The sequence below is a fragment of the Artibeus jamaicensis genome, unplaced genomic scaffold (genome assembly GCF_021234435.1).
Source record: "Artibeus jamaicensis isolate MK-2021 breed Jamaican fruit bat unplaced genomic scaffold, CSHL_Jam_final contig_464, whole genome shotgun sequence".
Lineage (NCBI taxonomy): Eukaryota > Metazoa > Chordata > Mammalia > Chiroptera > Phyllostomidae > Artibeus > Artibeus jamaicensis.
The window spans coordinates 3,234,866-3,262,710 of record NW_026521842.1 but is presented as its reverse complement, the minus strand read 5'-3'; the positions used below and the strand labels follow the sequence as shown (position 1 = coordinate 3,262,710).

General features: G+C 42.6%; 2 protein-coding genes across 4 annotated transcripts in view; one reads left to right on the top strand and one right to left on the bottom strand.

Moving 5' to 3' along the window:
* The first annotated feature begins 3 nt into the window (after positions 1–3).
* Positions 4–12,760, top strand: MAP1LC3B (microtubule associated protein 1 light chain 3 beta). Its single transcript, XM_037142378.2, has 4 exons — positions 4–88; positions 6,266–6,321; positions 9,607–9,713; positions 10,567–12,760. Exons 1-4 carry the CDS (start codon positions 49–51, stop codon positions 10,739–10,741), a joined length of 378 nt encoding a protein of 125 aa, XP_036998273.1. The 5' UTR covers positions 4–48; the 3' UTR covers positions 10,742–12,760.
* Positions 12,761–17,951: 5,191 nt separating this feature from the next.
* The window catches only part of ZCCHC14 (zinc finger CCHC-type containing 14), a 57,389-nt gene continuing 47,495 nt past the window's right edge, over positions 17,952–27,845 (bottom strand). For 2 of the 3 annotated variants that reach the window (XM_037142370.2, XM_053666705.1), the window contains 8 exons: positions 26,888–26,982; positions 26,751–26,805; positions 25,459–25,738; positions 23,959–24,050; positions 23,469–23,611; positions 22,392–22,532; positions 20,838–22,307; positions 17,952–19,618 (listed from right to left, as the gene is read on the bottom strand). In XM_037142370.2, coding sequence (XP_036998265.2) covers positions 19,563–19,618; positions 20,838–22,307; positions 22,392–22,532; positions 23,469–23,611; positions 23,959–24,050; positions 25,459–25,738; positions 26,751–26,805; positions 26,888–26,982 — 2,332 coding nt within the window. In that variant the 3' untranslated portion in view covers positions 17,952–19,562. The remainder of the gene's footprint in view (positions 19,619–20,837; positions 22,308–22,391; positions 22,533–23,468; positions 23,612–23,958; positions 24,051–25,458; positions 25,739–26,750; positions 26,806–26,887; positions 26,983–27,845) is intronic. The other variant, XM_037142371.2, reaches the window with a different exon arrangement.

The window sequence follows — 27,845 nt, the reverse complement described above, 5'->3', positions numbered from 1 at the left end:
CACAGTCTGCCTCGCCGTCCCTTCCGAGCCTCCCGCGCCTCTCGCGCCATGCCGTCTGAGAAGACCTTCAAGCAGCGTCGCACCTTCGGTGGGTGCCGTGGCCAGGCCCGGAAGGACCGCGGGGCAGAGGCGGCGGGCCTGGGGTTGACGGGGGCTGGAGCGGGCTGAGGGGCCGAGACGGCGGGCCGGGCCGGAGAGAGCCGGGGGTTGGCGGGGCCAGGGAGGGCGAGGAGCCGCGCTGGAGGCCGCGGACTGACGGAGGGCCCGGCCCGGGAGACGTGAGCGGCCCAGACGGCGGGCCGGGCGCCCGAAAGGGCTGAGGAGCCGAGACGGCGGGCCGGCCCGGGGGCTGACGGAGGGCCAGGCACCGCAGGCCGAGGTGCCGCGGTGGCGGAGACCAGGGGCCGGGCCGGGTCGCGGGCTGGGGGCGGTGGAAGGCTGAAGGACCCAGGGGCCGAGGGCCTGACGGGCGGAGGGTTTTCGGGGAGGGCCTGCAGGGGGGCGGGGCGTCCACACCTGGGCCCGCGGGCGCGCTTGCGCAAAGGTGGGGGGTCGCCCAGCGCCCCTAGTCCGCGCTCCAGGCTGGGGTCCGGGGTGGCTGTCGTCCCAGAAGCGCAAGTCCTTCTAAGAAATGTCGGACTAGTGGAGAGACTGTCCGGGACGCCGGCAGTGCCAGGCCCTCTGAAGTGGCTGGTGGCTCTGGGATGCAAATGAGTTACCTTCTGGTGCGCTGTCCTCATTGCCCGTGGGCAGTAAGCGAGTCAGCGCCGAGGTCCCGAGGAGGGAACCCGGGTGAGCCCCGAATCTGCCGTCTGCGTCGCGGCGCGGGCCCTGCACAGCGGACGTGCCCGGACGTCTGGTGCCGGTTCGTGGCGGGAGAGCTGGGACCGGCCGGGGTCGCCTTTTCTCCCGGCCGGCGAGAACAGTCCTGCTCTTACACGGCCGGTGCCCGCCTCCGGTCAGGTCTCCTCCGCTGCAGACGGCAAACCCCGCGTGGGTTTACCGGCACTTGGTTGACGATGAAAGTAGCATCACGATATTGGCTCCTCCACAAAAATGACAAGAAAGAAGGGATTAGTGCTCCTTTTAAGCAAGGAAATTCTGCAGTAACGGGCGGCCTCCGTGGATGTCTGTGTAGGACTCGTTTACAGCGGCTTGGGGAGCACAGTGGAGCAGGGGTCCCGGTCCCTCCCGCCGCTCGGGCAGTTTCCCGTGGACTCTTGTGCGCCATCTCAAGCAGTGGCACCTTTGTGCAGATTCTGGGCCTCTAGGAAGGGTGCTCATTCGTCTGACCGTGGATGTGGGTTTCCAGATCTCATTATTGATAAGTATTTGATTTCTTGTGCCTGAGGAGTTTCAGTAAGTGAAATTCGCGTCGGCCTGCCCAGCATGTCCTCAAACAACCTCTTGTGGCAATTTGTTGGTCCACAAGACTTGGATGTGCTTTTTTTGTCAGGAGTTTTCTCCTCAGTGACCCTAGTGAACTCCTCATACTGTTTAGCTTTTGTACAACCCTGAGAGCGGCATTCGAAGCAGATCGGCTGTTTCGGCTCCCGTCCTTACTAGTCCTGCATTCGAGTTAACTGGGCACGTTCGTGTGGGAAAGATGTCCATTTCTCATGACTGCAGTGACTACAACGATCCTTTCCTTTGCTGAACGTATTTTTACGTTATTCTGAAAAAGTACTTTCTGATGACTTAGAAGGATTTCACCTGGAATCTCTGGCTCTGGGAGTAAACAAGCAGGAATGTCCCATTTTTCCCCCATTAGTGTATCTTACTGTGCCATTGTGACATTCTTTTTGAGTTAACAAAACTACTGTAATAATCATAACCCACATGCATTTTCACATATGAGCAACTGTAAACCTACTTTTGTCCACTCCATTTATTGTATATGGGCTTTCCCCTTAGCTTGCCATTCCTCCCCACCATTTTAAGATATCTTTAGTAGTAATTTTGCAGGAAAGTATCAAATATCTTTTAATGATTTCTGCCTTCCCTTGCTCCTGATTATCGTTAACAGCACTGGCAATTGACAGTTTTCAGAAATTTGTAGCCTAGTAAGTGAGGGGAACCAGTTATTTGGGGAGAACTTCTTTGTAGAATGTAACACCAGCCCCATTTAGCTTAAGCAGTTCTTTCTTTCCAAGTGAGTGAGTTTACATTAATTTAAAGTTGAATATAGTTCTTTTGATATACGGTGATTGAAAGGGTTGAAATGGATCTTAGGGCCCCTCCCAAACAACCCCTTCCTTTGTAGCTGAAGAAACTGGGTGGGGCACAGAGAGGTGAAGATCGCGGTCCACCTAGTGGCCGAGTCTGGACTTGCACTTCTGACCTTCTGAGATAAATTTTTCTATCCTCTATAGGGAACCATCATTTATAATACACAAAGTGGATCCAAACTCTCAGTCAAGATGCATAGTGTATCCTTGCAGATGGTTTGGAAAATATAATTAACTTAAAAGGTGGTATTTGAGCGCCCTGGCTGGTGTGTCTCAGTGGATCAAGTGCTGGCCTGTGAACCAAAAGGTCACCACTTCGCTTCCCAGTCAGGGCACATACCTGGCTGGCAGGTCAGGTCCCTGGTTGAAGGGGTGTGAAAGGCAACCAACTGATGTATCTCTCGCACATCAGTGTTTCTCTCCACCTCTTTCTCCCTCCCTTCACTCCCTGAAAATAAATAACATCTTTTAAAAAGTTTATTTGAGTGAACAATTTTGGATTTGGTCTTCTCAAATGTTATTAATAGTTTCACTCCATTTTCTTCTGGGGTTCGCCAGTTTCTTCAAAATCAGAACTGTATCCCAGACACTGTTCTGCTGAGATTCGATGGTAAACTTAGGTCTTAAGCTCCTCCACTGATAATGAAAGAGGGCTTTCATGTCTCGGGGGAAGCTTATGTATTGGTCTAGAATAAACAGCTCTAATAGGTTGATTGGAGAATGAGATTTATACCAAAAGCTAGGTAGCACTCCATGAACTTAGCAAACTGTGGCACTCATTGATGGGTTGGATGTTACATTTATGATTTATAGACAGATTGGGGAAATATTTATTATGCTTTCTCTTTCACTCAGTGACCTAAATCCTGGAAAATGCATATGTGAAGTTTTACTTTAATTGCTCTGGGGAATCTCAAAGGAACTTCATAGATAACGTGTTGGTAAAAGTACATACCTTAGACTCCTATTTTTATCTGTAAGGGTCATAAGGGTTCTCAGATAGGAGGAAAAGGAATCTTAGGAGGCATATCTTAATGTGCATTCGGAGCAGTATTTTCATTTTGCATGTGTTTATTAACCATCTTCTATGTATAAGCCTGGGCCATGAGGGAATACAGACATGACTAGAGCTGGGTCCTTGACTGCCAGGGGCAGTTTGTTGAGGAAGACAAATAATAAGCAGATCTTTAAAGCACTAAGAAAATAATTGAGTAAATGAATTGCTCTTTTTATGTGCCTTTGATGTGTGCTGTTGGCATGCTCTTGTCCAATGTACCCGTGGTCTCTGAAGATAATTAATCAAAAAGAGTAAGGTATCAGCATGTACCATATTTAATTGCTTCAACATCACTGGGCCAAGACACTCAAGACATTCCTATGTTACTCTTTTCAGCTTAAGACATCACTTGTCTTTAATAAAAACAATCATTTTTGTCTTTTTTTTAGGGCCATATTTTTGGGGTAAATCAAGATAAAAAAGACTTTTGATGCTATAGTTTGTTTGAAGCTTCACATTTAGAGTCTATTTTGTTTTTTCCTTCCTCATTAACCAAAATAAACCTGTTTCCTTATGTAAAAAAAAAATCTCTTCCTCTTGTACCTAAATGTTTCCACTTACCTTTTCGATTTATTAGGATAAACTTTTAAATATGGCACATTCTTCAGGGTATATTAAAGAATTGCTGTCTATTTGCTGGAGTGAATTGATTAAATTCTGATTTTCCTGAACCTCTGAAAGAATCTACCCTTACAAAATGGAGGTTTTTATTGTGAAGAGGGCTGGTAGCTAAGTCTGGATGGTCGAGCACCTTTTTCTAGGCTAGGAGAGTCATAGGGACAGGTCTTAAAGCAATAAAGAAGAATCCACACCGTCAGAAATAGAGGATTCAAAGGATGATGTAGAGGAAATGCTCCTTCTCCTGTATGTTTCTTCTACTCCTAAACACTGCTGACAACAGACATGGGTTTTTTACACATCGAGCAGTTCAGCTGGGTTACAATTTAACTCAATTTAACACTATTTACCCAGTGTTGGCCTCAGATCCAGCAAGTTGAGGGCTCAGTCCCACAAGAGTGCTCCTCCCCCACTAACATTATAACTGTTAATTGCATGCGCAGGTTTTAACCTGTGCTTCTGACCAACTGGCTACAAATCAGAGGTTCCCACAACCCCCTAACTTTTGATTAAATCACCAGAATGGCCCGAGAAATCTGGAAATCCTTTTGCTTATTAGTTTACCAAATTATGACAAGAGATCTTAAAGGATTTGAATGAACAAGCTTATAAAGAGATATACAGAATGAGGTCAGAAGACTCCCTGTCCCTATTCAGTGTGTGCCACCCAAAAGCTTTCCAAACCCATCTTTTTGGATGTTTATGGGAGCTTTATTACATAGGCACAGCTGATTTAAGTGTTGGCCATTGGTGTAATTTAGCCTCTTGTCCCGCTCCTTTCTCCTCCCAGGTGGTCAGGGAGTAAGGCTGAAAGCTTCAACCCTCTAATCACTGTTGGTCCCCCTGGCAACCAGCCTCAACCCTTAAGGCTTTCCCAAAGCTACCACATTAAAATAAACTCCGATGTGGTTGAAAGGGACTTGCTATGAATAAGGAAGGACCTTTTGTTATCACTTAGGGAATTCTAAGGGATTTGGGAGCTCTGCCAGGACCAAATATACATTTCTTGTTATAAATAACAATATAACAGGTGAAAACTACTAGGTTAAGTTTATTATTAACAATAGCTAAATTTGTTTATTCTCATGTATTGAATAAAAATGTGCACTGGGCCCAGTTGGTAGGAATGTTGTCCCATACACTGAAAGGTTGCAGGTTCTATCCCCAGTTGGGGAGCCTACGAGAGGCAATCAGTCTGGTTTTTTTTTCTTCTCTCCCCCTCCCCTCCATCCTTCTCTCTTCCCCTCTCCCTTCCTCTCTTTCTAAAAAGCAATGAAAAAATGTTCTCGGGTGAGGTTTAAAAAAAGAATACACTGGTAGGAGCCCATGAGCTTGCAGTCTTCTTTGTCTGTAAGCATATATTTACTTATTTATCTTAGCAGCTGATTCAGAAATGTTGGATGGGAAAATAGAAATAGAACTTATATGTTTATATTTGAATATGGGAATTCAGTAGTTATTATGAAGACTACTAAAATGTTTTTTTAATCCACACCAAATTGGCAACAGTATTAGAATAAATCCATAGTGCCTTTGGAGCCACCAGCATAAGCACTTTCTCAGGAAATTCATGACATTGATCATTTTATTTGCAAATACCATGAAAATGAGTCCTACCATGGTAAATCAAGGTGATTTTTAGAAGGTTTTTAAAAAATGCATATTGATTCTGGAGAGAGAGAAAGATCAATGTGTTGTTCCACTTATTTATGTATCCATTAATTGATCCTTGTATGTGCCCTGGCCAGGGATCAAACTCCCTATCTTGGGGTATCAGGACCATGCTCTAACCCATTGAGCTACCCAGCCAGGGCCTTCAGTTTTAATTAATGCCATCTTAATCACATGTTCATGTATTGCTTTATATATGACATGTCTCTCAAATTATACCTTATTGGGAACTGGACTTAGCTTTTTTTTTTTTTCCTGTATTCCCCAGAGAGCTTAGTACAATTATTTGAAAATATTAATGTGATTATATTAAGGGGCAGAATACAGAGAATTCTCAAGGTATTCAACAGTAGGCTTTATGCTTTAAACCTTTATTTTGGGCACTGTACAAAACCATTTAAAACTTAAATAGGGCATTCTTTTTCCCCTGGTCTTATGTCATACCAGCTGGTAGAGCCATGTAATTGCATATTAGTTTTCATATGATTGCCTTTGGCCTTACATACTAATCTTTGCCAGATATGAAGTGTTAGTGCGTGGTTTCTCTCAGTTCTAGGAAAGATGTGTCTACTGACTGCTTTGCTCTGTCACAGCTAAGGAGAGATGAATTCAGATAGGAAAGTCACCAGAAAAAGTGCAGGCAAGAAGCTGCATTTGGGCCTCTTATAACACCTATGTCTCTTCATTGCAGAACAAAGAGTAGAAGACGTCCGACTTATCCGAGAGCAGCATCCAACCAAAATCCCGGTAGGTAGTTTCAGGTACCTGTGTTATGTGTGTCTCATTGGTTCATGATGTGTAAAGAAGAGAGCCTTGCTTAATGTAACTTTAATGCAGTGCTGCTGTATGCAACTACCTGACAGAGTTTCTACAGGAATCCTACTTCTGAAATCTCTTAATCTAGTTTTTAATATAATCATATTCTGTTTCCTCATGAGTCTAAGTTTGCTGTCTTAATGTCACACACTTCACAAATCAAATGTATTTGGGGGGACAGGACAAGATGGGCTAGAACTGTTAGTATGTTGTCAATGGAAGGAAATACCCACTTTCTTCTAAAGAAAGCAAAGACTACTGCTGTGGGCAGATTAGCAGCTCTCAGGATTTAAGTGTGACTATATTCTAAGCTGCCTGATTTCTGATGCCCTGGAGAAGTCTCTTCTTATATTTGGCTTCTTTGCAGGAGATGGAGAAAAGATACTGATGATCCTTGTCATGTGTAGGGGCCTCAGATGCTTATTGCTGTGCCTAGCCAACCATGTTCTCTGCCCTGAGTCCTTTCGTGGTGGACCTTAAATAAGCTTCTGCTAAGGCACTAACTGGTCTAGAGAGAATTTGTCAAAAGGAACTTTTGGTTTCAGGCCCCCTAGGGTCAAGGTTGCTAAGTGATCTTGGACTGGTTAGTAAAATTCTGAGAGGACCTGCCATATGCTCATCTGTAAAATGGGAAGAAAAATCCCGTACCATATGGTTGTTGGAAAGAGTTGCAAGATTCTGGGTACGTGGTTATTACCTCCTGCAGGTTTTACAGACCACTTACAAAGAAACTCCACTGCTAAATACTAAAGAAGTTTTCATGTTTGGCTTTGAGACTGGTCATCTCATACTGAAGTGAGGGGAAAGAAGATGAAAGATCCATGGGGTTGGGGCTGGAAGATACACAGAAAAGAGAATAAGATGGGGCTGCTCAGCATTTTCACACCTATAGGATCTCATAGTAGGGCACGTTCTGTTTTGCTTGGACTGGTTGGAAATTTCACAGTATGTCCTTGGCCTTGGGGTCAACATATGGCTTAGAGGTGAGCCTTCTGGGGAATTTCCTTAATTTTAAGGTTTTTCTTTACTTCGGAGCACCCACTATATTTGTTTGCTACAGCAGGTGTTGGCACACATCGATGTTGTCCTTTAACCAGAAAAGGTACTCCCCCGGAAACAAACGGCCAGCCCATCAGGCTGCCGGGACTTGTTCCACAGGCTCCTTTTGAAATGTGAATTTATGTGTACGTTAAAAATCATACCTTCTGCTGGTAGTTTCAGGGATTATTTTATTTTTTATTTTTGCAGAAATCACATATTTTTCCTTCCATGTCTATGCTTGTGACATGCTGAACAAGTTTAAGAAGCAGACTCATAGCCACTCACATGTTGAGAATGTGATGGGTGCACAGATAAACAGTGACAGGAGGACAGGCAAGATGTAGGCCGTTCCCCAGGCTCCAGGCTTTGTTCCCCGATGGTGGCTTTTTCTTCTGCGTTCCTGTCCATGGCCCTACCATCTAAATGAAGTATCAAGAGGGCACTTTTCAGATCTAGTCAGATACCTTATTCTATGTGTTATGCATCTCCTCTCTCAAATTAGAAGAATTAAAGGGAAAATTTTTTTTTTAAGACTGAAAACTAAACCAAGCCTTTATAGGTGATTGTATTTGCATGGAGATCAGCACATGGTGAGTAGGAGCAGCTACAATAGCTTCTCCCCAAGCAGACCAGACTCACAGCTGAGAGCAGGAGGTACCCAAGGTCATCTTATCCAGCATTTTTCCCAGGCTGCTGTGTGTTCCTTTAATGGAACGATTCTAAGGTCCTGAATTTTTTCTTCCCATTCTCTGACTATTTCTGCTTCTTCCTGGGCCAAGAATCTAAGATTTCTGTATTGTCTCTGATTTCTGCTACTGTTTAACCCCAGGCAGGTAGTCTACCTACTGATACTTTGTGGATATTATGTTCTGAATACACAGCTGTACTAGATAAGCTCTTCATTTTAGCAAAGGAGGTGATGACAGCTTGACCTGGCCCTAACACAGAACCTCATATAGGTCCCATAGAGTAAAGTACAGATAAGCATTTTCCCTTTTCTGAAGAAACATGTGAAGGTTTTCTATTGGTATCTCTCAACTTCTCAATGTTGTTACAGGTCAGAGAGTTGCTGCACATGAAGAAGGATGTCTGTGGTACTCAGTAAAGAGATGATAATGAGTCTCAAGGGCAGTCACCAGTATGTGGTCAGAGCTTTTGTATGACCACAGAACTGGAAAAAAAACTATTTCTTTTTTTTTTTTTTTTCCCTATGGAAAGAAAGTATGGCAAGGAGCTAATGTATTTATTTCAGTCATAATGTGAAACTATTTTTGTTTCTTGCATAGCTCAAGATTCTTGACTTTAATACTGATTAATGGAATAACAAGAATGTTTTACCAAAATGAAAGAAATCCTCAAGTAACAAATTTGTCCCTGGAACCAGCTAATCATGATCTCTACTTGTCAGTATTGATTCAGGATTATTTTCATGTCAAATAGAGAAACATGTCTCTAGTATTTAAAAAAAATGAGTTTATTACTGTAATTAAGATCTTACAATTTTATTAAGGTTCCTTTCCATGTCACAGGAAATGGTGGTTTTATAATTGATATAGACAGATTCAGATCTTTACACTTTAAGCTGCTACCCAGCCTCTCTGTTCTTCTAAAACTTAGGGTCTTTTTTTTTCCGACTAGGTAGTATATTTTCATGTTTCTTGTAGGGTAAGCAGAGGCAGTCTGGCTTCCTCACCCAAGTGTCTGGGTAACTAAGGGAAGCAGTGTTCCCATAGCCTTGGACGGGCCTGATAAGTGGTGTTCTCATAGGCTTGAGACTGGGTCCAGTAAACTGTTCCCATAACACGAAGTGGGCTCTCATACACAGAATTATGCTATGTTATATAATTTTCTGTCTTGAAGGCAGCTTTACCATGAACCTATCAGGCCTTGTTCAGCTGCAACACAGTTCCAAATTTTAACAAAAGAATACACAGCAGTTTCTTCCTCCACCCTGCTCATGTCCCTGGAGGCAGCTACTCTGTCTCTCATGTACCATTTTATAGGAGAGTCTAAGCTAATAAATGATCACTCTTCACAAGAGAGCTATGAGGAAACTAACAAACAGGTTATTTTAAAACCCATTTTGGCATGTACCAGTTACAATATAGGAAGTATTTTATTTTTCTCTGTTGATGGCTATTTTAAAATCACCTTTCTGGCTTCATTTAATTCTAGGTGATAATAGAACGATACAAGGGTGAGAAGCAGCTTCCTGTCCTGGATAAAACCAAGTTTCTTGTACCAGATCATGTCAACATGAGTGAACTCATCAAGATAATTAGGTATTTAATCTTCTCTTCTTTTTTTATTGAGTAACTTCTCATTGTTTATCCCATTTACAGATAGATCTTTAGTTCTGATTAAAATTATGCAAGCTTAATAAGACTATAGGATGCTTCGTTTCTCCGTTTTTTAAATTTTTTTTTAGATTTTATTTATTATCTTTAGAGGGGAAGAGAAGGAGAGAGGGAGCAAAACATCAATGTATGGTTGCCTTTTGTGCATCCCCTCCTGGGAACTGGCCTGCAGGGAACCGGCCTGCAACCCAGGCATGTGCCCTGACTGGGAATTGAACCACGATTGTGTGGTTCGCAGGCCTGAGCTCAATCCACTGAGCTACACCAGCCAGGTTTTAATATTTTTTTTTACCTGCTTAATCTCATATCCCTTCTGATCCTTTTGTAACAGCTAGTGTGGATGTTGTCCATTAACCAGAAAAGTTACAGGTTTTGTATAGCACAATTAGTAAAAGAGAGTGTAGACTTGGTACAATGGTAATAAATTGTACCAGCTTAGGTCATAGTTTATAAATGTTTTGAACTGTTTTTTCTCACAGTTTAGATGCTAATGGCTCTTCAGATAGCATACTAGTTTAAAACTGGCCTCAAGAAGGTAATAAAAATAACCTGTCAAGGATTATCACTAATATTGATCATGAATATAATCATAGAAAATATTTTATGCTTTGTGAGAAGAAATATTGGAGTCATCATCATCAGTAAAGTATACACTTTAATTTGCCAGAGTAGCATTTGGAAAATGTTATGCCTTTAAATCATTCATTCAGGGTAAGGGATATTTTTACATATGCTCCCTACTTACTGATGTATTTTTTTTCACACTTTCTTTCAATAGAAGGCGCTTACAACTCAACGCTAATCAAGCCTTCTTCCTGCTAGTGAATGGGCACAGCATGGTGAGCGTATCCACACCAATTTCGGAAGTATATGAAAGTGAGAAGGATGAAGATGGATTCCTGTATATGGTGTATGCCTCTCAGGAGACATTTGGAATGAAATTGTTGGTGTAAGACTAGAAAAAATGCATCTGTTCTAGAATTTTTTAAACCCTTACCAACAGGAAGAAAAAGGGATGTTACCAACTGAGATTGATCAGCTCATCTAACACAGATCATCAAAACAGTAGTGTTCCTGCCTAGGAGTTTTAGAAAGTTGTTTTTGTACTTCAAGCAGAAAAACTGGGCTCCAAATGAGCACACTCAGCTTTGGAAAACTATATTATTTAACGTAGGCTGTCTTGTTTTCAGATTTAGAAGTTTAAAAATAAAATACTTTGCATTCTGAGTTACCAGTAAAATAGATGTTATTTTAATGCTCTTTCCACAACAGGAACTTGCATTTTGAGCAGAGACAATAAATCTTTTCTTTAGGTTCACAGAACCTGCCAACATTTTAATTGAAGGGTTTGTACCCAACTAGAGAGGTCTGTAAGAGGATCTTTAAGCATTTTTTGTCAAGCATAGCTCCCCCCCAAATCACATCTGCCATAATAGTTGGCACGGAGGAGGCCAGATAGGGGTGTGTAAGAAAACTCTGAACTGCTGTTAAAGCAGTTCCTCCTGATTCCTAGTGAGTACACCCCAAGTCAGTGCTCTTGCAGTGTTGGGAAGCTCTTACTGGGTTTGTTCCCCAGGCGGTAACACAGAAAAATATCACTGCTCAGTAGGAACTTTGAATAATTTATTTTGGTCTAGTTTCTCAAAAGTCCCAGAGAAAAAAAAGTGACATTTCTTCTGTTTCAGATATTCTCTGATCAAAAAGCTCAAACTAGTGCCTGCTTTGGTGATTAAACAAGCAGTTGTATCAGTTTCATTCTTTAGGGTAGGGCTGGGAACTACAGAATCCTCAAACTAAAGACATTAAAATTCAGATGCACTTTTTTAGGCTTAAGGCTGCAGATCCATGTTTTATGTTAGGTGTGTGACTAAAATGTGATAAAAAGTTACATTTTAAATAGTATTTCAGTTATCACTGTTAGGTCAAACAGCCATCAAAATTCCCGCACTGTAAGTGCATGTCAATTGTGAAAAAAGCAGTAAAAGGAGATATATTCTCTTCATAGATAATAATGTCAAAAATTAAAACTTACTTTCCACATCCAACTAGAATAACCAATGCTTCTACTACCTGCATGGGGCTCGTTTACTATTTTTATGGGAGTGTCACAAAAAGATCACATATCACTTGAGACTACATGTAGCAGGTCATGATTTGTCCTTGTATATTTAGATGTGTATGGAATACCTGCATCAGTTAGTGGAAATTATTTGCTGTAATGAAGGAATTAGACAATATTTACTGCATATGGGCCTTCAAGCTCCAGTCACCTACTCCTACTGCTGCATGCGTCTGTCTACATGGCTAACTTTTAATGTGTATATTTTTACATTATGTACATTCTTAATCAGCCTGTCTTGTTTAGATTGTATATGTCATTATATCTGACATTGTAACTACTATGTGATCAGTAAGATTCCTATAAGAAATTCTGCTTTTTACAAAAAAAAAAAAAAAGGCAAGAAGGGTGATATATCCCAGATTAGTGGGTGGTCACTCTGTATTTATAGGATCTTTAAAACAAGTACATTTTTAATGAACTAAGGTGAATAAAGGCACAATTAAAAACAGTCATCAAAGCTCAGTTTAATGGATCAGTGTCTGAGACTTACAGTCCCGCATACTGTCTGTAGTAGCCAAAGCCAAACAAGTAATATCTTTCCTAAGAAGGAGCACCCAGACTGGTTTTGCTGTGTGGGGACAGCAGTTGACTTGGAGGGACACTGACTTTTGAAGGTCTCCGCCTTGTCATGGGCACCTTCTTTGCCTTGGTCAAAGTTCTCCCAACTGGTTGAGGGCCCTAGCTCGGTTGGAGTATTGTCCCAATATTCCACAGTTGTGGCTTTGATCCCCAGTCAGGGCATATACAAGAATCAACCAATGAATGCGTAAGTAAGTGGAATAATAAATCAATGTTTCTATCTCTCCACCCTTCCCTCCCTCTCTAAAATCAATAAAAATTTTTAAAAATCCCTAAATTCTCCTTAGAACTTACATATCACGCAGGACGCATAGGATGGATGTGGAACCTAGGTGTATTGTGAGAATAAATACTTAAAAACTTAAATAGCTCTGAATGAACAACAAAGTAAATATGAAGGTGTCAAGAGTGTGTGTGTGGTGGTCATGAAGGCATTACATGGCTTATGGTATGTCAGTTGACTAAGGAGCCACATCAAGTAAAAATACAGTACAAACAAGCCATGTGGAGAGGAGAGGTGGCCAGTCTCAGGGGAGAAGGGGCTTGAGCCTATTCCTCAGTGTGCTTTTATTGGGTTCAGTCTGCACAAGAATACAGGTAAAGCTCATCAGTCATTGTCACGCAGTAATGATCAAACAACAGATAACAACTACAAGGGCTTACTCTGAGTCAGGGTCAGATAGCTAAAGGGCCATGAAACTTTGGGAAACAAACTAATTCATAGACGCTTATCAGAAAATTGACAGGCATCCTTAGCAAAGCAGGTTTCACAAGGTTTTATGCATTCTTTCTTAGGCCTGATCTCCCCGAGGAACCACCTGTTCCTGCCCAGGGCTGCACCACCCTCTGACATTGTTTCAGGCTTAAGTCAGGCAAGGGAAGTAAGGCAGCCAAGAGATTGGGAGATTTCTTGCAGACAGAATGAGGACTTAGGCTATGTTAAAGCTGAGACGTGAGGGTCCATCACCCCTTTTCTTACAGCCCCCCAAGTCTTTCCCTGAGGGCCCCACCCTAAGACCCTGTCTATCTTAGGTTGTCCCTCCCTTGAGGAATCTTATCCATCATTGGCTAACCAGTCATCTGCCTGGGGCCAAGCACAGGGAAGTAAAGAGGGCAGAGGCAGCACCCCAGCCAGGAAGATAACCTTTGTCTCCTTAGTGGCTTATGGTCCAAAAGTCTTTTACTCAGCCTTAGCCATTGGGGGGCGGGGGGGAGGATGGGGTTACAGCTTCTGAAACCAGGCAGGGTGGTTTCCAACAAAGTAGTGGCCAGCATTACTCATTTGGAAAAGATGCAGAACCAACTCAAATTGAAATAGATTCTGTAACTTTAGTGGAAGAGTATAGGGAGCGCATTAAGGGAATGCTCTGTTTCCCCACGTTTCTTGTTCAGCAGATATGCACGTCTCCCACCCCCAGAGGTCTGGCCTGGATGGTTTCCTAGAGATAACCCAGAGGCCCTGGAAGTAACAAAGAGCAAGAAATAATTTTAGGAATGTATAAATGTAACTACTCCTTAACTGTTAAGGAATTCAAATTACATTCAGCTCTTTGAAGGCAACCGCAAGGCTGATGGGGCCCCCTGGTGACTGAGTTTGACACCCCTGTCCTAAATGAAAGAACAGAACAAAACTTCACTGGAAGAACTAAACAGAATGGAGACAAGCAATCTTCTAGATGCAGAGTTCAAAACACTGGTTTATAAGGATGTTCGATGAACTCAGTGAGAACTTCAATATATCATAAAAAAGAACTCAGAAATGAAGGCTATACTAACTGAAATGAAGAATTTACAGGGAAATCAACAGAGTGGATGAAACCAAGAATCAAATCAGTGATTTGGAATTTAAGGAAGCAAAAACACCCAGTCAGAACAGCAAAAAGAAAAAAGAATCCAAAAAAATGAAAAATAGTTTAAGGAGCCTCTGGGACAACTTCAAGCATACCAACATTCACATCACAGGGGTGCTGGGAGAAGAAGGAATGCAAAAAATTGAAAACCTATTTAAAAAATAATGACAAAAAACTTAACCTAGTGAAGAAAATAGATATGTAACTCGAGGAAACACAGAGAAACAAGATGAATCCAGAGACCTACTCCAAGACACATCATAATTGAAATGCCAAAACTTAGTTACCTACGAGGGAGTTCCCATAAGACTGTCAGCCTATTTCTCAACCAGGCCAGAAGGGATTGGCAGTAAATATCCAAAGTGATAAAAAGCAAGGACCTACAACCAAGATTACACAGTAAAGCTATCATGTGGAACTTAAGGACAAAGAGCTTCCCAGACAAGAAAAGGCTAAAGGAGTTCATCACCACCAAACCAGTACTATATGAAATGTTAAAGGGTCTTCTTTAAGAAAAAAAGATAAAAAGTATGAATAAAATGGCAATACATATGTATCAACAATTGACTAAAAAAAAAAAAAGAAAAAGTGGAACAGAAATATACTCATAACTACAGAGAAAATTCTGATGGTTGCCAGATGGGAAGGGGGTTTGAGGAATGGGTGAAAAAGGTGACAAGATTACAAAGTACAAATTGATAGTTACAAAATAGTCATAGGGATGTAACATACAGCATACACAATACAGTCAATAATATTCTAAGAATTAAGAATGGTGTTAGAGTAGTGAAAGATATCAGGATGATCACTTTTAAGTTATGTAATGTTTAATCATTGGAGTACACCTAAAACTAATATAATATTGTACGTCAATAGTAACTGAAAAATAAAAAATGATTTAAAATTTAAAAAAAGATACTTACATCTATTAACCCCAACCTTGTCGTGAAACCTACAGCTGTATGTAACATCTTTAAAGCCCAAATAATTCAAATTTCTGTCCATATCAAGGATATTTTTTAAAGATCCTTGGAAACTTGATAGAAAACAGACAAGATGAAGTATCTCTTTTGTAAAGCAGGAAGAAGGCAGAAATAATTGACTCCCTAATATGGAGACCAAGAATTGTGATTTATTTGAAAAGACAAGTGCTTCATATTTTGAGACAAAAACCTCATAAGAGGAATGTTTTTTTTTTTCATTTTTATTTTCAGTACATTAAATTTACTCATAAAAACATTCTAAAAATGTACAATTTTTCTTTTAACAAAGTATAATAAAACATAAAAACCCCAAAAACAGAATACTTGACATTTACAATTCAAAACCAAATTAGCAGAATATTAAATATTTACAAAACTATATTTTTAAAAAATATTTATAAAGTTACATGCAATTTTGTAGGATTGACAAAAGAATGGCTCAAAAATGGGAGACTTTTCCTTCATTCCTAAAAAGCAAATATGTCCAACAGAAGCTGTGAAGATTCTTGAGTACGCGAGGTCTTCAGTTTCAGTACCAAAGCCTTTGTCTTTGTGCAGGTAAGAACTTATGCATGTGAGGGGCTTGCTACAATACCCAGGATGGAGAACCGACACTCCCCTCCCTCCATCAACAGTGTAGTAACGTTGACCTTTGGCCTCAACCAGCACAGTATGTAGTTTTATGAATGCTGATTAAAGATAGTTTCTTTCAGAACCTTGGGACTTGTCAATAATTGAGCTTCTTCAGAACCCATGGCTTTATATGTCACCTGACTCATTCTTTGGGAGTCATCTGTACTTTGGAAAGGACGGCCGATGGGATCAGGTTCCACAGGCCCATCCTCTGAGACGGGTGGTCAAGCTGAGCAGGGACATGGTTTCCCTTATAACCTTTTAAGACTCTTCAACATGTAACACCATCAGTTATCAGTATGTAAAACTAGCAAGACATCAAATAAACCAGCACAAAAGCAGGAAGAGTGACAAAATGATAGGGAGTGAGGAGGGTAGGGTACAACCCAATTCCTCTCAGCAAGTGCTCACTGGAAACACTGGAGTGAGTGGACAAGTGCAAGCCTCGGTCAGCCTGTGCTCAAACAGGAAACATGTTACAGCTGTGTGACATCAGGCAGTTACTACCACTGCTACTGTGCCTCCATACATAATGTGTAGTGTAAACTAGCTATGTTGACTTCTTGCGATAAAAGACCTATAGAATTCTAAATATAGTGAATTAAAGTACTCAACCTACTAACTACTATATTAACAAGCTGACTCCTGTAATCTTTTGGAGATTATAGATGATGCTGGTTTTTTAAAATACCCAATAACATATCTGCTTTTAAAAAATAAATTTGTCTATTTTTATCAGAAGTGCTAGCTCCCATTTCCTCAGTGCTCTTCCACAATTAGGAGTTTTAATGTTTAAACACTTTCCAATTTTCAGTACTACCATAAAATAAAAATCAGAAAATAAGGTATAAAATTGAGTGTTTTGCTTTTCAAAAAAAAAAAAAAAGATGAAATAGTTGTTTCATCCCAACATTGTATTGTACTTTGATCTGTACATTCCTCTTTCCCCATTCTTGGAGATAAAAATGGGGTTAGAAACTTTAATATACGACAGACTACACAAAGCAAAGTGGCTGCTGCCACACCTACCTGGTTGCCACAGCACTTCGAAACAGCCACGATTTCAGGAAAAAGACTAAGTAGTTGAAAGGATCATTCTGATCTGTGTTTCTAACTGGTGAGGACATCTTCTGAGGAAATGCAAAATGTTTTTTAGGTTTACTGACTTTGGTAGCTTTTGGAGAGCAATTCATCAGAGATAATGCTGCTAGCAAATATTCCCAAGTCCAAGTATGCGATTCACTTAGGAAAAGATCTAATGGATCAGCAGCTTTGTGTCCTGTGTACCTCATATTTACATTTCACAATTGTCAACTTGAAATGACCTCTTTGGAAATGTCACACCACACACCCACTTTCAAAGAAACTGGGGATTTTTCTAAGACCTCTGATGACTGGAACGCAGCCACACAACGTCTGAACTCATACGCCTCAATCTGAGTGTCATACTTCAAACCAAAGTTTGTTTTGTTGTATTTAATACTAACCTCTAATATTTATCAAAATAGTTGCAAGGGTAACAACACACACTTTCATTCCCCAATACTGACCACTAAAACAAAAAACCTAAATATGATTTTTTTTGCTACGAGACAGTTTTCAACAATTTCACTATGTTGAAATAGGATTTATTTAAAATATTTCTTTGTTTAAAAAACCAAAAAAATTTAAAAGTTTGGCTTTCAGCACATATCCAGGCCACTATAACGGCCTTCAGAAATATTAAAATCGTAAACATCAATGAACACTCTAAGTCTTCCATTAACATAATATGACAAGTTCCAGTCTAATATTCTTTAAGGCAAAGTTGTGTCAGTTCTCATTATTTTGACATTTTTGTAGTGTTTATAACTTTAGAGATCAAAACATTCCCCCCAAAAGCTGCTGTAAGCATCACCGTTCCATAAAAACTGGATGTGATAATACTGTGTACCAGGAAGAGAGAATACAGAGGTCTGTCAATTCTGCATTGCATAGAAATAAAACTCTACTAAAATAAAACTCTAAAAAACTCTACTAAAAGCCTTTTATTTAAAAAAATGTTACAACTTTCGACTTTAGTTTCCATGAAGCCAGGAAACTGATCTCAAAATGTGAAGCTTCACATCACGATGCCTCAAATTCTAGGGTGTTTTTTTAATATACATCAATTCTGCTTGAGGCTGATTGTCCCATTTTAAGAATGGTCTGAACATTGTGATTTTTTTAAAAAATAAATATTCATCTGGAAAAATCCCTGGGCAAGGCCTTACCAATCAATATTTTAATACTGAAGGCTTTAGCACTTAAAACAATGTTATTTGAGCAGAAAATTCCCTTTAGTCTTAAAGATTTAAGTCCCTAAATTTCAGACCACGAAGCTCTCCCCACAGCAGGGTGTAACTGAGAGCTGCGTGGGGAGGACCTCGCTAGAACCAGACCTCTGCAGACCCCATAGTTGTCCTGTTGGTGTGGTCTCTCCCAGAGTCTACCACTGTCCATTAGTCTCCCAGGTATTTTTTAACAGAACGAACTATTAATACACAGCCTGATACAAAAGAAGTTGACAGGAGAAAATTTCCAATCTTTCACTCATAAATTGCAGGACTGTATCATTGTTAACATGTGTGTTTCAAGTGTGAACCTATTTGCAGTAAGCCTTGGGGTCTCTGGGAAGACTGTGTGAGATTTTAAAAAACTTGCAAACTCTGCTAAGGACAGATGGCATCTGTCAGAGCCAAGTCACAAAGGCCGTGCTGCCACCATGTCTCTGTGAGAGTTCCTACATGGTGGAAGATGACGGGACTCAAAGCTATGGGAGGGCCAGTAAAGAACATATTCGCAAAGCTTTGACAACCAAGAATTCTCTGGGACTTGGACCCTTAGAAATTAGTTGTGAGAAACTATTTCTACTTAATAATGTAGTTAAAATTTATTTGCAAAAAGAGAATCAAAAACCTGAAACTGCTACAAAGTGTTCTAAGGAGGGAAGTAAATACTAAAATCTCTGTTGTGTACTAAGTCACGTGGCCTGCTGGTGCCAACTCTGTAGAGACAGATCCTCTGAAGGTCTTACACTGACTGGTCTCAGGGAGTGAGTCTCCCAGAACCGTAAAGATTGACATCAGTTTACATTCTGCTGTAGTGCAATCCTTAAAAAGCCCAGATATTAGTGCCTAGCCACTTTAGGAACAAAACAAAAACAAAACAAAACAAAGGTGACATTTTCCCTCACCCAGGGGTGTCAACAGTCCGACTGGTGGAACTCCACTTGGAGAACTCCAACCTTCAGCTCTCACTTCCGATCTCGCGTAGCTGCCCTGGAATTACGTGGGAGCCTAGAAGGACCAGTTACGGCAATGCTCTTCCAGAGACGGCAGGTCTCTGCATTGCAACCAAGGGTGGAGATACCCACTGGGCAAGTCCTGACATCGAGCTCCAATCTAAAATTTTGGCAATAAAACTGAGTTTGATGCACTCCTACGCTAGGTTTTCTATCCAGTCTAATAAAGTAAAGCACCTTTGGATTAAAAATATTAAGCTCAACAGCAACTAGACTTCTCAGTTTTGTATTTAATTTTCCTTATGTCTCCATGGCTTAATAGTGTTCTGTTGCCAGAGAAAAATATCAATCTGTGGAGTCCAGACTTTCTGCTGGAGGGGCATATTTCAACCTAAAAGTACCTAGAGAGAGGGAAAAAAAGAGATCACATTTGAATCACTGTAGAATTACCACAAACAACTGATCTGTCCAAAGTTATTTCCAGAGTCACTAGTCAAGACTCAGGTGATGGAAATCTAGACCCTCTGTTTCTAATGACTGCTAGCCCCCCTCTCCCACCCAAAAACCAGATGCTATTTTATTCGTTTATAAAATCAGACAAGGGGTAAACTAACTGAAGAATTACCAATCCGTTCCTTTATTCTTTTAGCAGCTCTGTTTCCAACTCCAACAGCATGCAGCTGGAGGGCTATCCAGCGTGCATCCACCCAGGGACGAGGACAAGGACACATGCTCTGGGCTCGCTGCTTCAGGAGACGCAGCACCATCTCTATCACCATGGGTGGCCACAACCCAGTCACCTGCACCTGCCACCAGACCTACTGAGTCTTAAGTTGTTTGTCTTTAAAGCTCTCCAGGTGACTAAGATACACAGGCAGGTCTGGTAATCACAGGTCTAAGGCAACCCTCACAACTACAGAGATCAAGTGACTCAAGGCTGCACAGCAAATAGTCACAGAGCTGGGACCAATTTTCCCAAATGCCCAGTTTAATGACCTTTCCAAAACCAACAGCAAGAACAAACCCATTGTAATAAGTACATCAGACACACACTGGAATTTGACTAAAGAAAACAAAAGAGAGCAGTGGGAGAGAGGAAGAAGATGGCAGTGCAGTGAGGACGGTACCATGCACTCACGTGCACACGCCCACAGTCACGGGCACCCTGTGGGGGAGAATGGAAGTGGGGACGCTGACTCCCATCTGCAGCATCGGAATTTATGCGCTATGCCCTAGGCTTTCAGTTAAAGGTTGGGGTGACATTAAATCACCCATACCTGTTCCCCAGTCATGTGGGAAGAAGTAATAGACCAAGGAGCCATCAGGCCAGACCCCCTCTCCACAGCCAGCTCATCACATTCTAGAATAAGGAGTGGGCTAAAATTGTGAAGACAGTCTCAGAACCAAAGTAACCCTCCTTTCGGGAGCTCACAGCCTACCAAGAATTTCATGCTTTTTCAAAGAGCATTTGAAAAATTACTTTTTGCTTTTAAAAGAAGAAAGATACTATTATTTTCATAAACAATAAACCTTTTCCTGCACCTCTCTGAGCAGCGCTGCACTGCTAACCAGTGTAGCTGGTTTGCCTCCGGAGCTTCGATGGCCGCGGCCTGCCTTTACCTTGCCGATTGAAGTCCATGGATGGCTGCTTGCAGTCCTGAGCACGGTGACCGGTGGCCCCACAGTTGTAACACGAGAGGTTGCCGCTCTTTTTGTGACTGGAACCATTGCTACTGCCCACCAAGCCCTGGGCCTGGTACACACCGGCCGCCCCTGTCATGAAGCTCTGCATGGGAGGGACAGTGAAAGTGGACTGGCCGCCCAGCACAGGCTCAGTGGGCACACTGCTGCCGTAGGGTGAAGGCATGACTGGGAAGGCGCTGCTGCCATACTGCTGGGTGCCCACGTAGCCACTGCCACACACAGGGCTGAAGGGTAGGAAAGGGAAGGGGAAGACGGATGGCCCCGAGAACGGGTGCTGGAAATAGTTGGCATAGCTGACAGTCAGGCCACCAGAGCCACAGCTCCCGCTGCATCCACAAGACGTGCACACGACACAGCCAGGTGGTGGGCCGGGTGAGGGTTGCTGCGGTGCCGGTGGTTGCTGATGGTGGTGGTGGTGGTGATGGTTCTGAGCAGAGGCAGGAATGTTCCCAGGGGAGCCACTGCCACTGCTGCTGCTGCTGCTGCTGTAGAAACTGCTTTCAGGGACTGAGGAGAGTGCAGGGCTGGAGCTGGGGGCGGGGCAGCTGGGCACAGTGGCCATGTTTGGGAAGGACGGGGAAGCGTGGCTAGTGGAGGAGGCAGTGTTGCTGTTCGCACAGAAGCTGCCCTGCAGGGGGCCCACAGGCACACTGCTCATTGCAGAGAAGGCAGCTTTGGTGTTGGCTGTGTAGAGAGCAGTCCGAGGGTTTATTATTGCAGGGGGCACACTGATCTGCACATTATTAGAACAGGAGGTTTGCCCGGAAATGGCAGAATCCGCAGGGACAGATGAAGACATCAGAAGTTTCACTGGTGGCCGAGCCACATGGAAGACCGTGCTGGATGTCCCCATGGCAGCAGAGCTCGTCTCTACCACCAGGGCCGGCTGTTGGGCCGGCTTCATCACCCTGTCCAGTGCAGATGCATGGACGACTTTGGTGCGAGGACCAAAGGACACGGTGGGTGACACGGAGCTGCTCTCAGTAAGTCCGGAAAGGACCTGCATGGGCTGATGGGGGGCAGATGTGGGTAATACATCCATCATGACATTGCCAAAGCTCTTGTCCACTTTGATGCTGCTTCTTGGTCCAGAGACTTTATTCCTTTCTTCTAGCGAGAGCAGTGAGTGCATGGAAGATGAGAGGAGCTTCATGTCTGCGCCTCCCCTTTCTGATTTGTGCACAGAGTTCAGCATTCGGATGGGTGCAATGTGCGAGGCTGCAGTCATCATCTGAGGAGGCAGAGGGTGGTGGCCTGATGGGTTGGAGCCGGCTTCATTCTGCACAGGAAGAACCTGAGCCGTGGGTCTGGTGGAAGTTGAAGTAAAATGATTCAGCAGCATGACAGGCTTCTCTTTATCGGGACCTTCCATGTGCATCTCTGCACCTAGAGATGGAAACACAGAGGTCAGCACAGTCCCACGGGCCAGGGCAGAGGCAGCACTGGGCCAGCCATGCCAGGTATCCTTACGTCTATCATTCTCCTCCGCACTGTCTGAGCTCTCTTCCCGGGCCTGCACCCCCATCGGGCTGGGCGAAGAGCTAGAGCACTCTGAGGAGCTGCCTTCCCGGGCTGTCTGGTGAGGCGTCTGCTCCACTTCCACCCGCAGAGCTGCAAAGAAGAGACAGGTGACAGTCTGAAGGTGGCTCCCAAGTCCATGAGCTAGAGGACTCTGACGGGGATCCCTCCTCACTCACCTCCGTGCACACCTATCACACACTATTTTCTACATCAGCCCCAGGAAGGCAGTATGATTATTTCCATATTCAGACAGGGCTCTGACATGCTTAGAGAACCAACTGCCCAAGGTCAGACAGCTGGTTACACAGCAGAGGCAAACACAGCAACCATCTCAGCCAGATGCTCAGATGCCTCCCTACTCAAACAGTAGGGAGCAAAAAAAAAAAAAAGGGCACCTCCCAAATTAGCACGGTGCGCTAAAAGCAGTCATCCACAAAAACCCCATTTCATGAGGCTGAAGGACATAAAGACCTTTTTAGTCAAATAACCACTTAAAAGATATACTGGCATTTTTTTCTTTCCCCCTTTACTATTTTCTCTTGATATTTTTATTATATAAAGGATACAATAGAGCAACTTATATGGGGGTCCTCAACTTTCTGAGAGGGGGGGGGATGGTGTTTGAAAAATCAGATCACTGGAACTTCAAGTCCCCAGAGCAGGAAGGTTGGTGGTTAGGCATGAAGAAGAATTTCAAAATGACTTGGTAGGCAATGACCTAAACATGACCTTTGTGCCCCGTCTTGGGGAAGGGAGATGCTTTCATCTATTTTGTACACTTCCTGCTCTTCCCATCTCATCAGAGTAGTTTCTGGATCTAATTCTTTTGCCCTAACAACTTCTGGTGAGTCACCAGTCTCCAGCTTCTAAGTCCAATGACCCTTCTAATTTCCTGTGGTAAATTACCAAAGCTAAAATGAGGAATAGTAACTGTAAATACTAAAAAACATGTATGGCAAAAGGGTGTGTTATGAAGTCTAATGATTATCAAAAGGAACAGACTGTTGTCCGTGTGTCCAGGCTAACCTGGCAATTGCACACCTGAAGCGTGGGTGCTCCGCACATTCTGCACAGGCCCCACATGGCTGGTGGGGGGAACACGGGCCACTCCGCTACTGGTGACAGTGGGTGGGGCCGAGGGGTTCATGCACCGTTTCTCTGACTTCTCCCTGTGCAAGAAGAAAGCACACAAACAGGTGAGGTTTCAATCCTGCTGAAAAACCTTCTCATGTGTGACCAACTCTGCTTAAATACATCTATTCCACACAGAGGTGACTTTCATCATAATCGTCTCCAGGTGGAAAATGATATTCTCGCTTGTCAGGTTCACTGCAAAGGGCCTTACCTAGCAAACCAGAGCTACACTCACAGAACTGTAAAAGCATTAAAGTTTAAAAAGCAATCAAAAGTAATCCAATCACTGACATATAACAAAATCCCAAGTCCTAGCATCTCCCTGTTCAACATGTCAGAAACTAAAATGAGCCAATTATTTCACAAACAACTTCACACTTACTTCTCCAGCTCCAGTTGAGTCTTGAGTTTTTTCTTTGCTCCCATGGTGAGGGATTCAAATTTATTTAGGTCTTCTTCGGTAAGGCTCAGAAACTTCCATAGAAGAAACAAATTACAAAGTCACTGATAGTTAATTAGGATTCTAAAAACAAAGTCTTCAATTCTACCTCTATGATATGTGAACAGATGAAACTTAGTCTTCCCAATAAAAGACTTGGGAACACTTAAATATTTACTTGCTAAATGTTTTGGTATTCATAGTTCACAATACAGACACCCATTTTCCATCTAAGGGGCACAGGCCTCTCACAGTGGCTTGGTGAAGACAGGGTCCCCGGGAAGGTCCATGCTGTATGGCCAGATGGTGAGAGATGCAGTTTGGGGACAGGCCTCCTTCCTCCCTGGGACTCTCCCTCAAATGCAAACATTTATCCTCTTGCAGACAGGAGGACAGTTTCTTTTAACAGCTCTTTTTTCTTGACATCTGGGACAATAGCAACTGTGTTGGAGAGCAAGTGATCCAGAAGAGTAGCGGCATTGGAACTAACCTGGCCTCACACTGAATGAACAAATGATACTCTGGTTCTCAAGACAACCCATGACATAATTTGTGACTATAGCCATTTTAGCTGATGCATTAGAGTAATCATGACCAAGGTTAGTAAAATCTGTTGTTTTTAAGATCTATGAATCCTAAACTGAGACTACTGTAAATATACTTAAAATTTATTTTTTATTAGGTAGTAACAGCTGGATTTCTAAGTTCAATTGTAGATTTTTGGACCAAGGAAATTTTTACCTAGATAAAAGTCACAAAGTCATTTTACCCAACAGTGGGAGCTCAGAGTTCAAACACAGTGTACAAGTCTAATTTGGTTTTATTAGTGATACTAAAACTTCTAATCAGAAAAAAATGCCCCTAATCAGAACTTCCTATAAAAAATTATTTCTATGAAGGGCTGCTTGAAAGCCCTCAAATCCATCTGTTCCTTTAGCTATATGACCCAAATCAAGCCAGATCACCAGAGAGCCACTTACTAGGACCAAAGTGCTGGGACTCCTCATAGAACTGGCCTTCCTGAGCTGAGCCTCAGCCCATGCACAGGCCTACACTGATGGGCATCTAAGATGGGGGTGGGGGGCATGGTCAGCAGAACTATTTCTACCTATTGCAGGACTGATGGAGACATGTCCTTCACATCACAGGGAGTGCCTATTGGTAAAGACCCCAAACTACCTAAAAAAGCTGTTTGTTTACAACCAATCCTGTTCCAGCTTTTCCTTCGGCTACAGGCAGCCTTCAAATTCCATCCACTGCCAGCCTCCAGCAAGCATGCAGCACTAAGGGCATGCATCTGTAGGTGTTACATGTCAGATATTGTCATTTCCACACCACATACAGTTTAGAAATCCAACTCAATTCCTCTAGGAATGAGGTCAGAAGAAAGGTTACTTGAGAAAGCAAGCAAATTCTACATTGCCTGCTTAGCAGCCAACATACCTTCTCCATTGTGAGCTGTTTAAAGACAGGGTAGTATTTGTGCAAACGCAGTTTCCTCAGCCAATCTAAAATCCCATTTTGCTCCTGGGTCTGAGGAGTCTGCAGACTGGAAGGCATTAAGATGGCAGGCGAGGTGTCCATCTGAGTCCGGTAGGCCAGTGCTGAGCCCCCGCCCCCTGTGTGGGAGCAGTGGGGCAAGGTGGCTGCACCAGCTGAGTGCTGCATGTGATGCTGGGTGCCACTCTGAGAGGATGGGATGCCAGCCACTCCACAAACAGGCCTGCAAAGACAGTGGACAAGTGGTTTCAAAAGACCACAGCCTCCACTGAAGATCACTGTAAGAGGCATGCACATGCCAGCTTCCACGTCCTGGACTGCCTCTGTGGTCACATCTACTATTAGCCTCAGAGTCCCTTCTGCTACTTCCCCACCCCACCCACCCCCACTTGACCCCCATGCTGTGCTTTGAGGTCTGTAGGTGCATGTGTGTACTGTATTTGTATGACATCACTAGAACACACACAATTCCTATGTGGGTATCTATGTATACATGTGTACATACATGTGTATGCCATAACCAACTTCTGGCTAAGCTGTCTAGTTTCTTTCCATTACTTGTATCACAGGATGATACTCATAATCATAAATTAAAATTGACTCCTAAATCTTTAATACTCAATATAAAGAAAGTAAATCCTAGAAGCTGGAAGAAACACAAAGCATCCACATTCTTTCCTTACCCTTCCTTCTACCCTAAACTGTAAACCTACATGCCAGGCTAAGTGGTGTGCACTAAAGGAGAAAGTGAGCACTTTCAGAGACCTCACTGAGACCCAGCTCTTCACAGGACTCTCTGTGATGTCAGCGCGTTAGAACGTCAGCTCCCAGGCAGGCAGGCGGGCTGTTTGTCACTTGAGCACACCTCCAGCTGCCATCAGGCCTCACAAGAACAGAGGAGCCCAGAGCAGCACTCTGGCCTCGTGAGCATACTCACATGCCCGGAGCTTGTGAAAATGCAGATTCTCAGAAATCTGGTTCCCCGGGGTGTAAAGGCACCAGAAACTGGCACTTGCAGCAGGGCCCTTGGGAATTCCAGTTCTAGTGGCTCAGAGAACCATTTCTTTCTCTTCCCCTTTTTTTTTTTGAGAAATTTTAAATTGGATTATCTCTATGCAACTCCTCTCTCAACATTATTCAAGACTAAGATGGAGAATGACTTAACTCTAGAAACAATGATTTACACACAACTAAATGTTATTTGAAAGGTGCTGGTTACGTGGTAGAAGTCTCACCTTCCAGACACACCCATCATGGTGCCGACTTTAGAAAGGGAAAGGCTGCCTGGACCTGTGAGTTAAAATAAATGTCATAAAACTTACAGACAATAGCAATGTTCGTATTTTTACTTAGTTACATTTTACAAACTCACTTGGACTTTGAAGCTGTTGGGTGGGAGATGAAGTGCTGAAAAATTTCTTAACATGGTCATTTTTCAGTATGTGAGAAGGTAATGAAGCCAAATACCTAAAAATTAAACAAAGGGATTTATCTGCATTAAAATATTACCAAAAACTGACTGTGTAGAGAAATTTAAATTTTGAATTAAGAGAAATATATTCTAGGTAAAGAAGGAAACAGTGGTGCCTTTATCTCTATTCATCCTGATTTAACTCAATTTAATCTTTATTGCGATCCCCATGCACCTTCCGTTACTTACACTGTATTGGATCGTATGAATCAAGCCTTTGCGGGCCCACTATGTGGTCAGGGAGCTGTAACGTGAACGCAGCCCACGCCATCACAATCACTAGGAACTTGTAGCCACTGTGCTGCAACTGGGTCTCAGATGCTAAGGTGTCAGTGCCATTCTGGACCCCAGGCAGCGGGCCTTCTCCTCCCTGCACATTTATAAAACCATTATGCCAGGAGAGTATCCAGAGTCCAGAAACACCTGGCCTAGGAGACTTTTTTTATTAGGCTCTGGATCAGTCTTAACTTTCAACTACAGGGTAGAAATAGTAATCAGATATAATTTTATAAGACTGTCAAAATTACATGAAATAGTAGCATATACATTTTTTAATTTATTGATTTTAGAGAGAGGGAGGAAAAGAAACACTGATTTATTGTTTCATTTATTTTTTTAATTTGGTCTTTATTGTATTTTTTCCATTACCATTTAATCCTCTTATACCTCCCCCTCCTCCAAGTAATCACCACGCTGTTGTCCATGTCCTTAAGTACTTTTCCCTTGTTGCTCACTCCCTCCACCCCTTAACCTCTTCCCATCGAGTGGCTGTCATATGCTCTCCATCTGTGAGTGTGTCACCACTGTCCTGCTTATTTATGCATTCAATGCTTCTTGTATGTGCCCTGACCAGGAACTG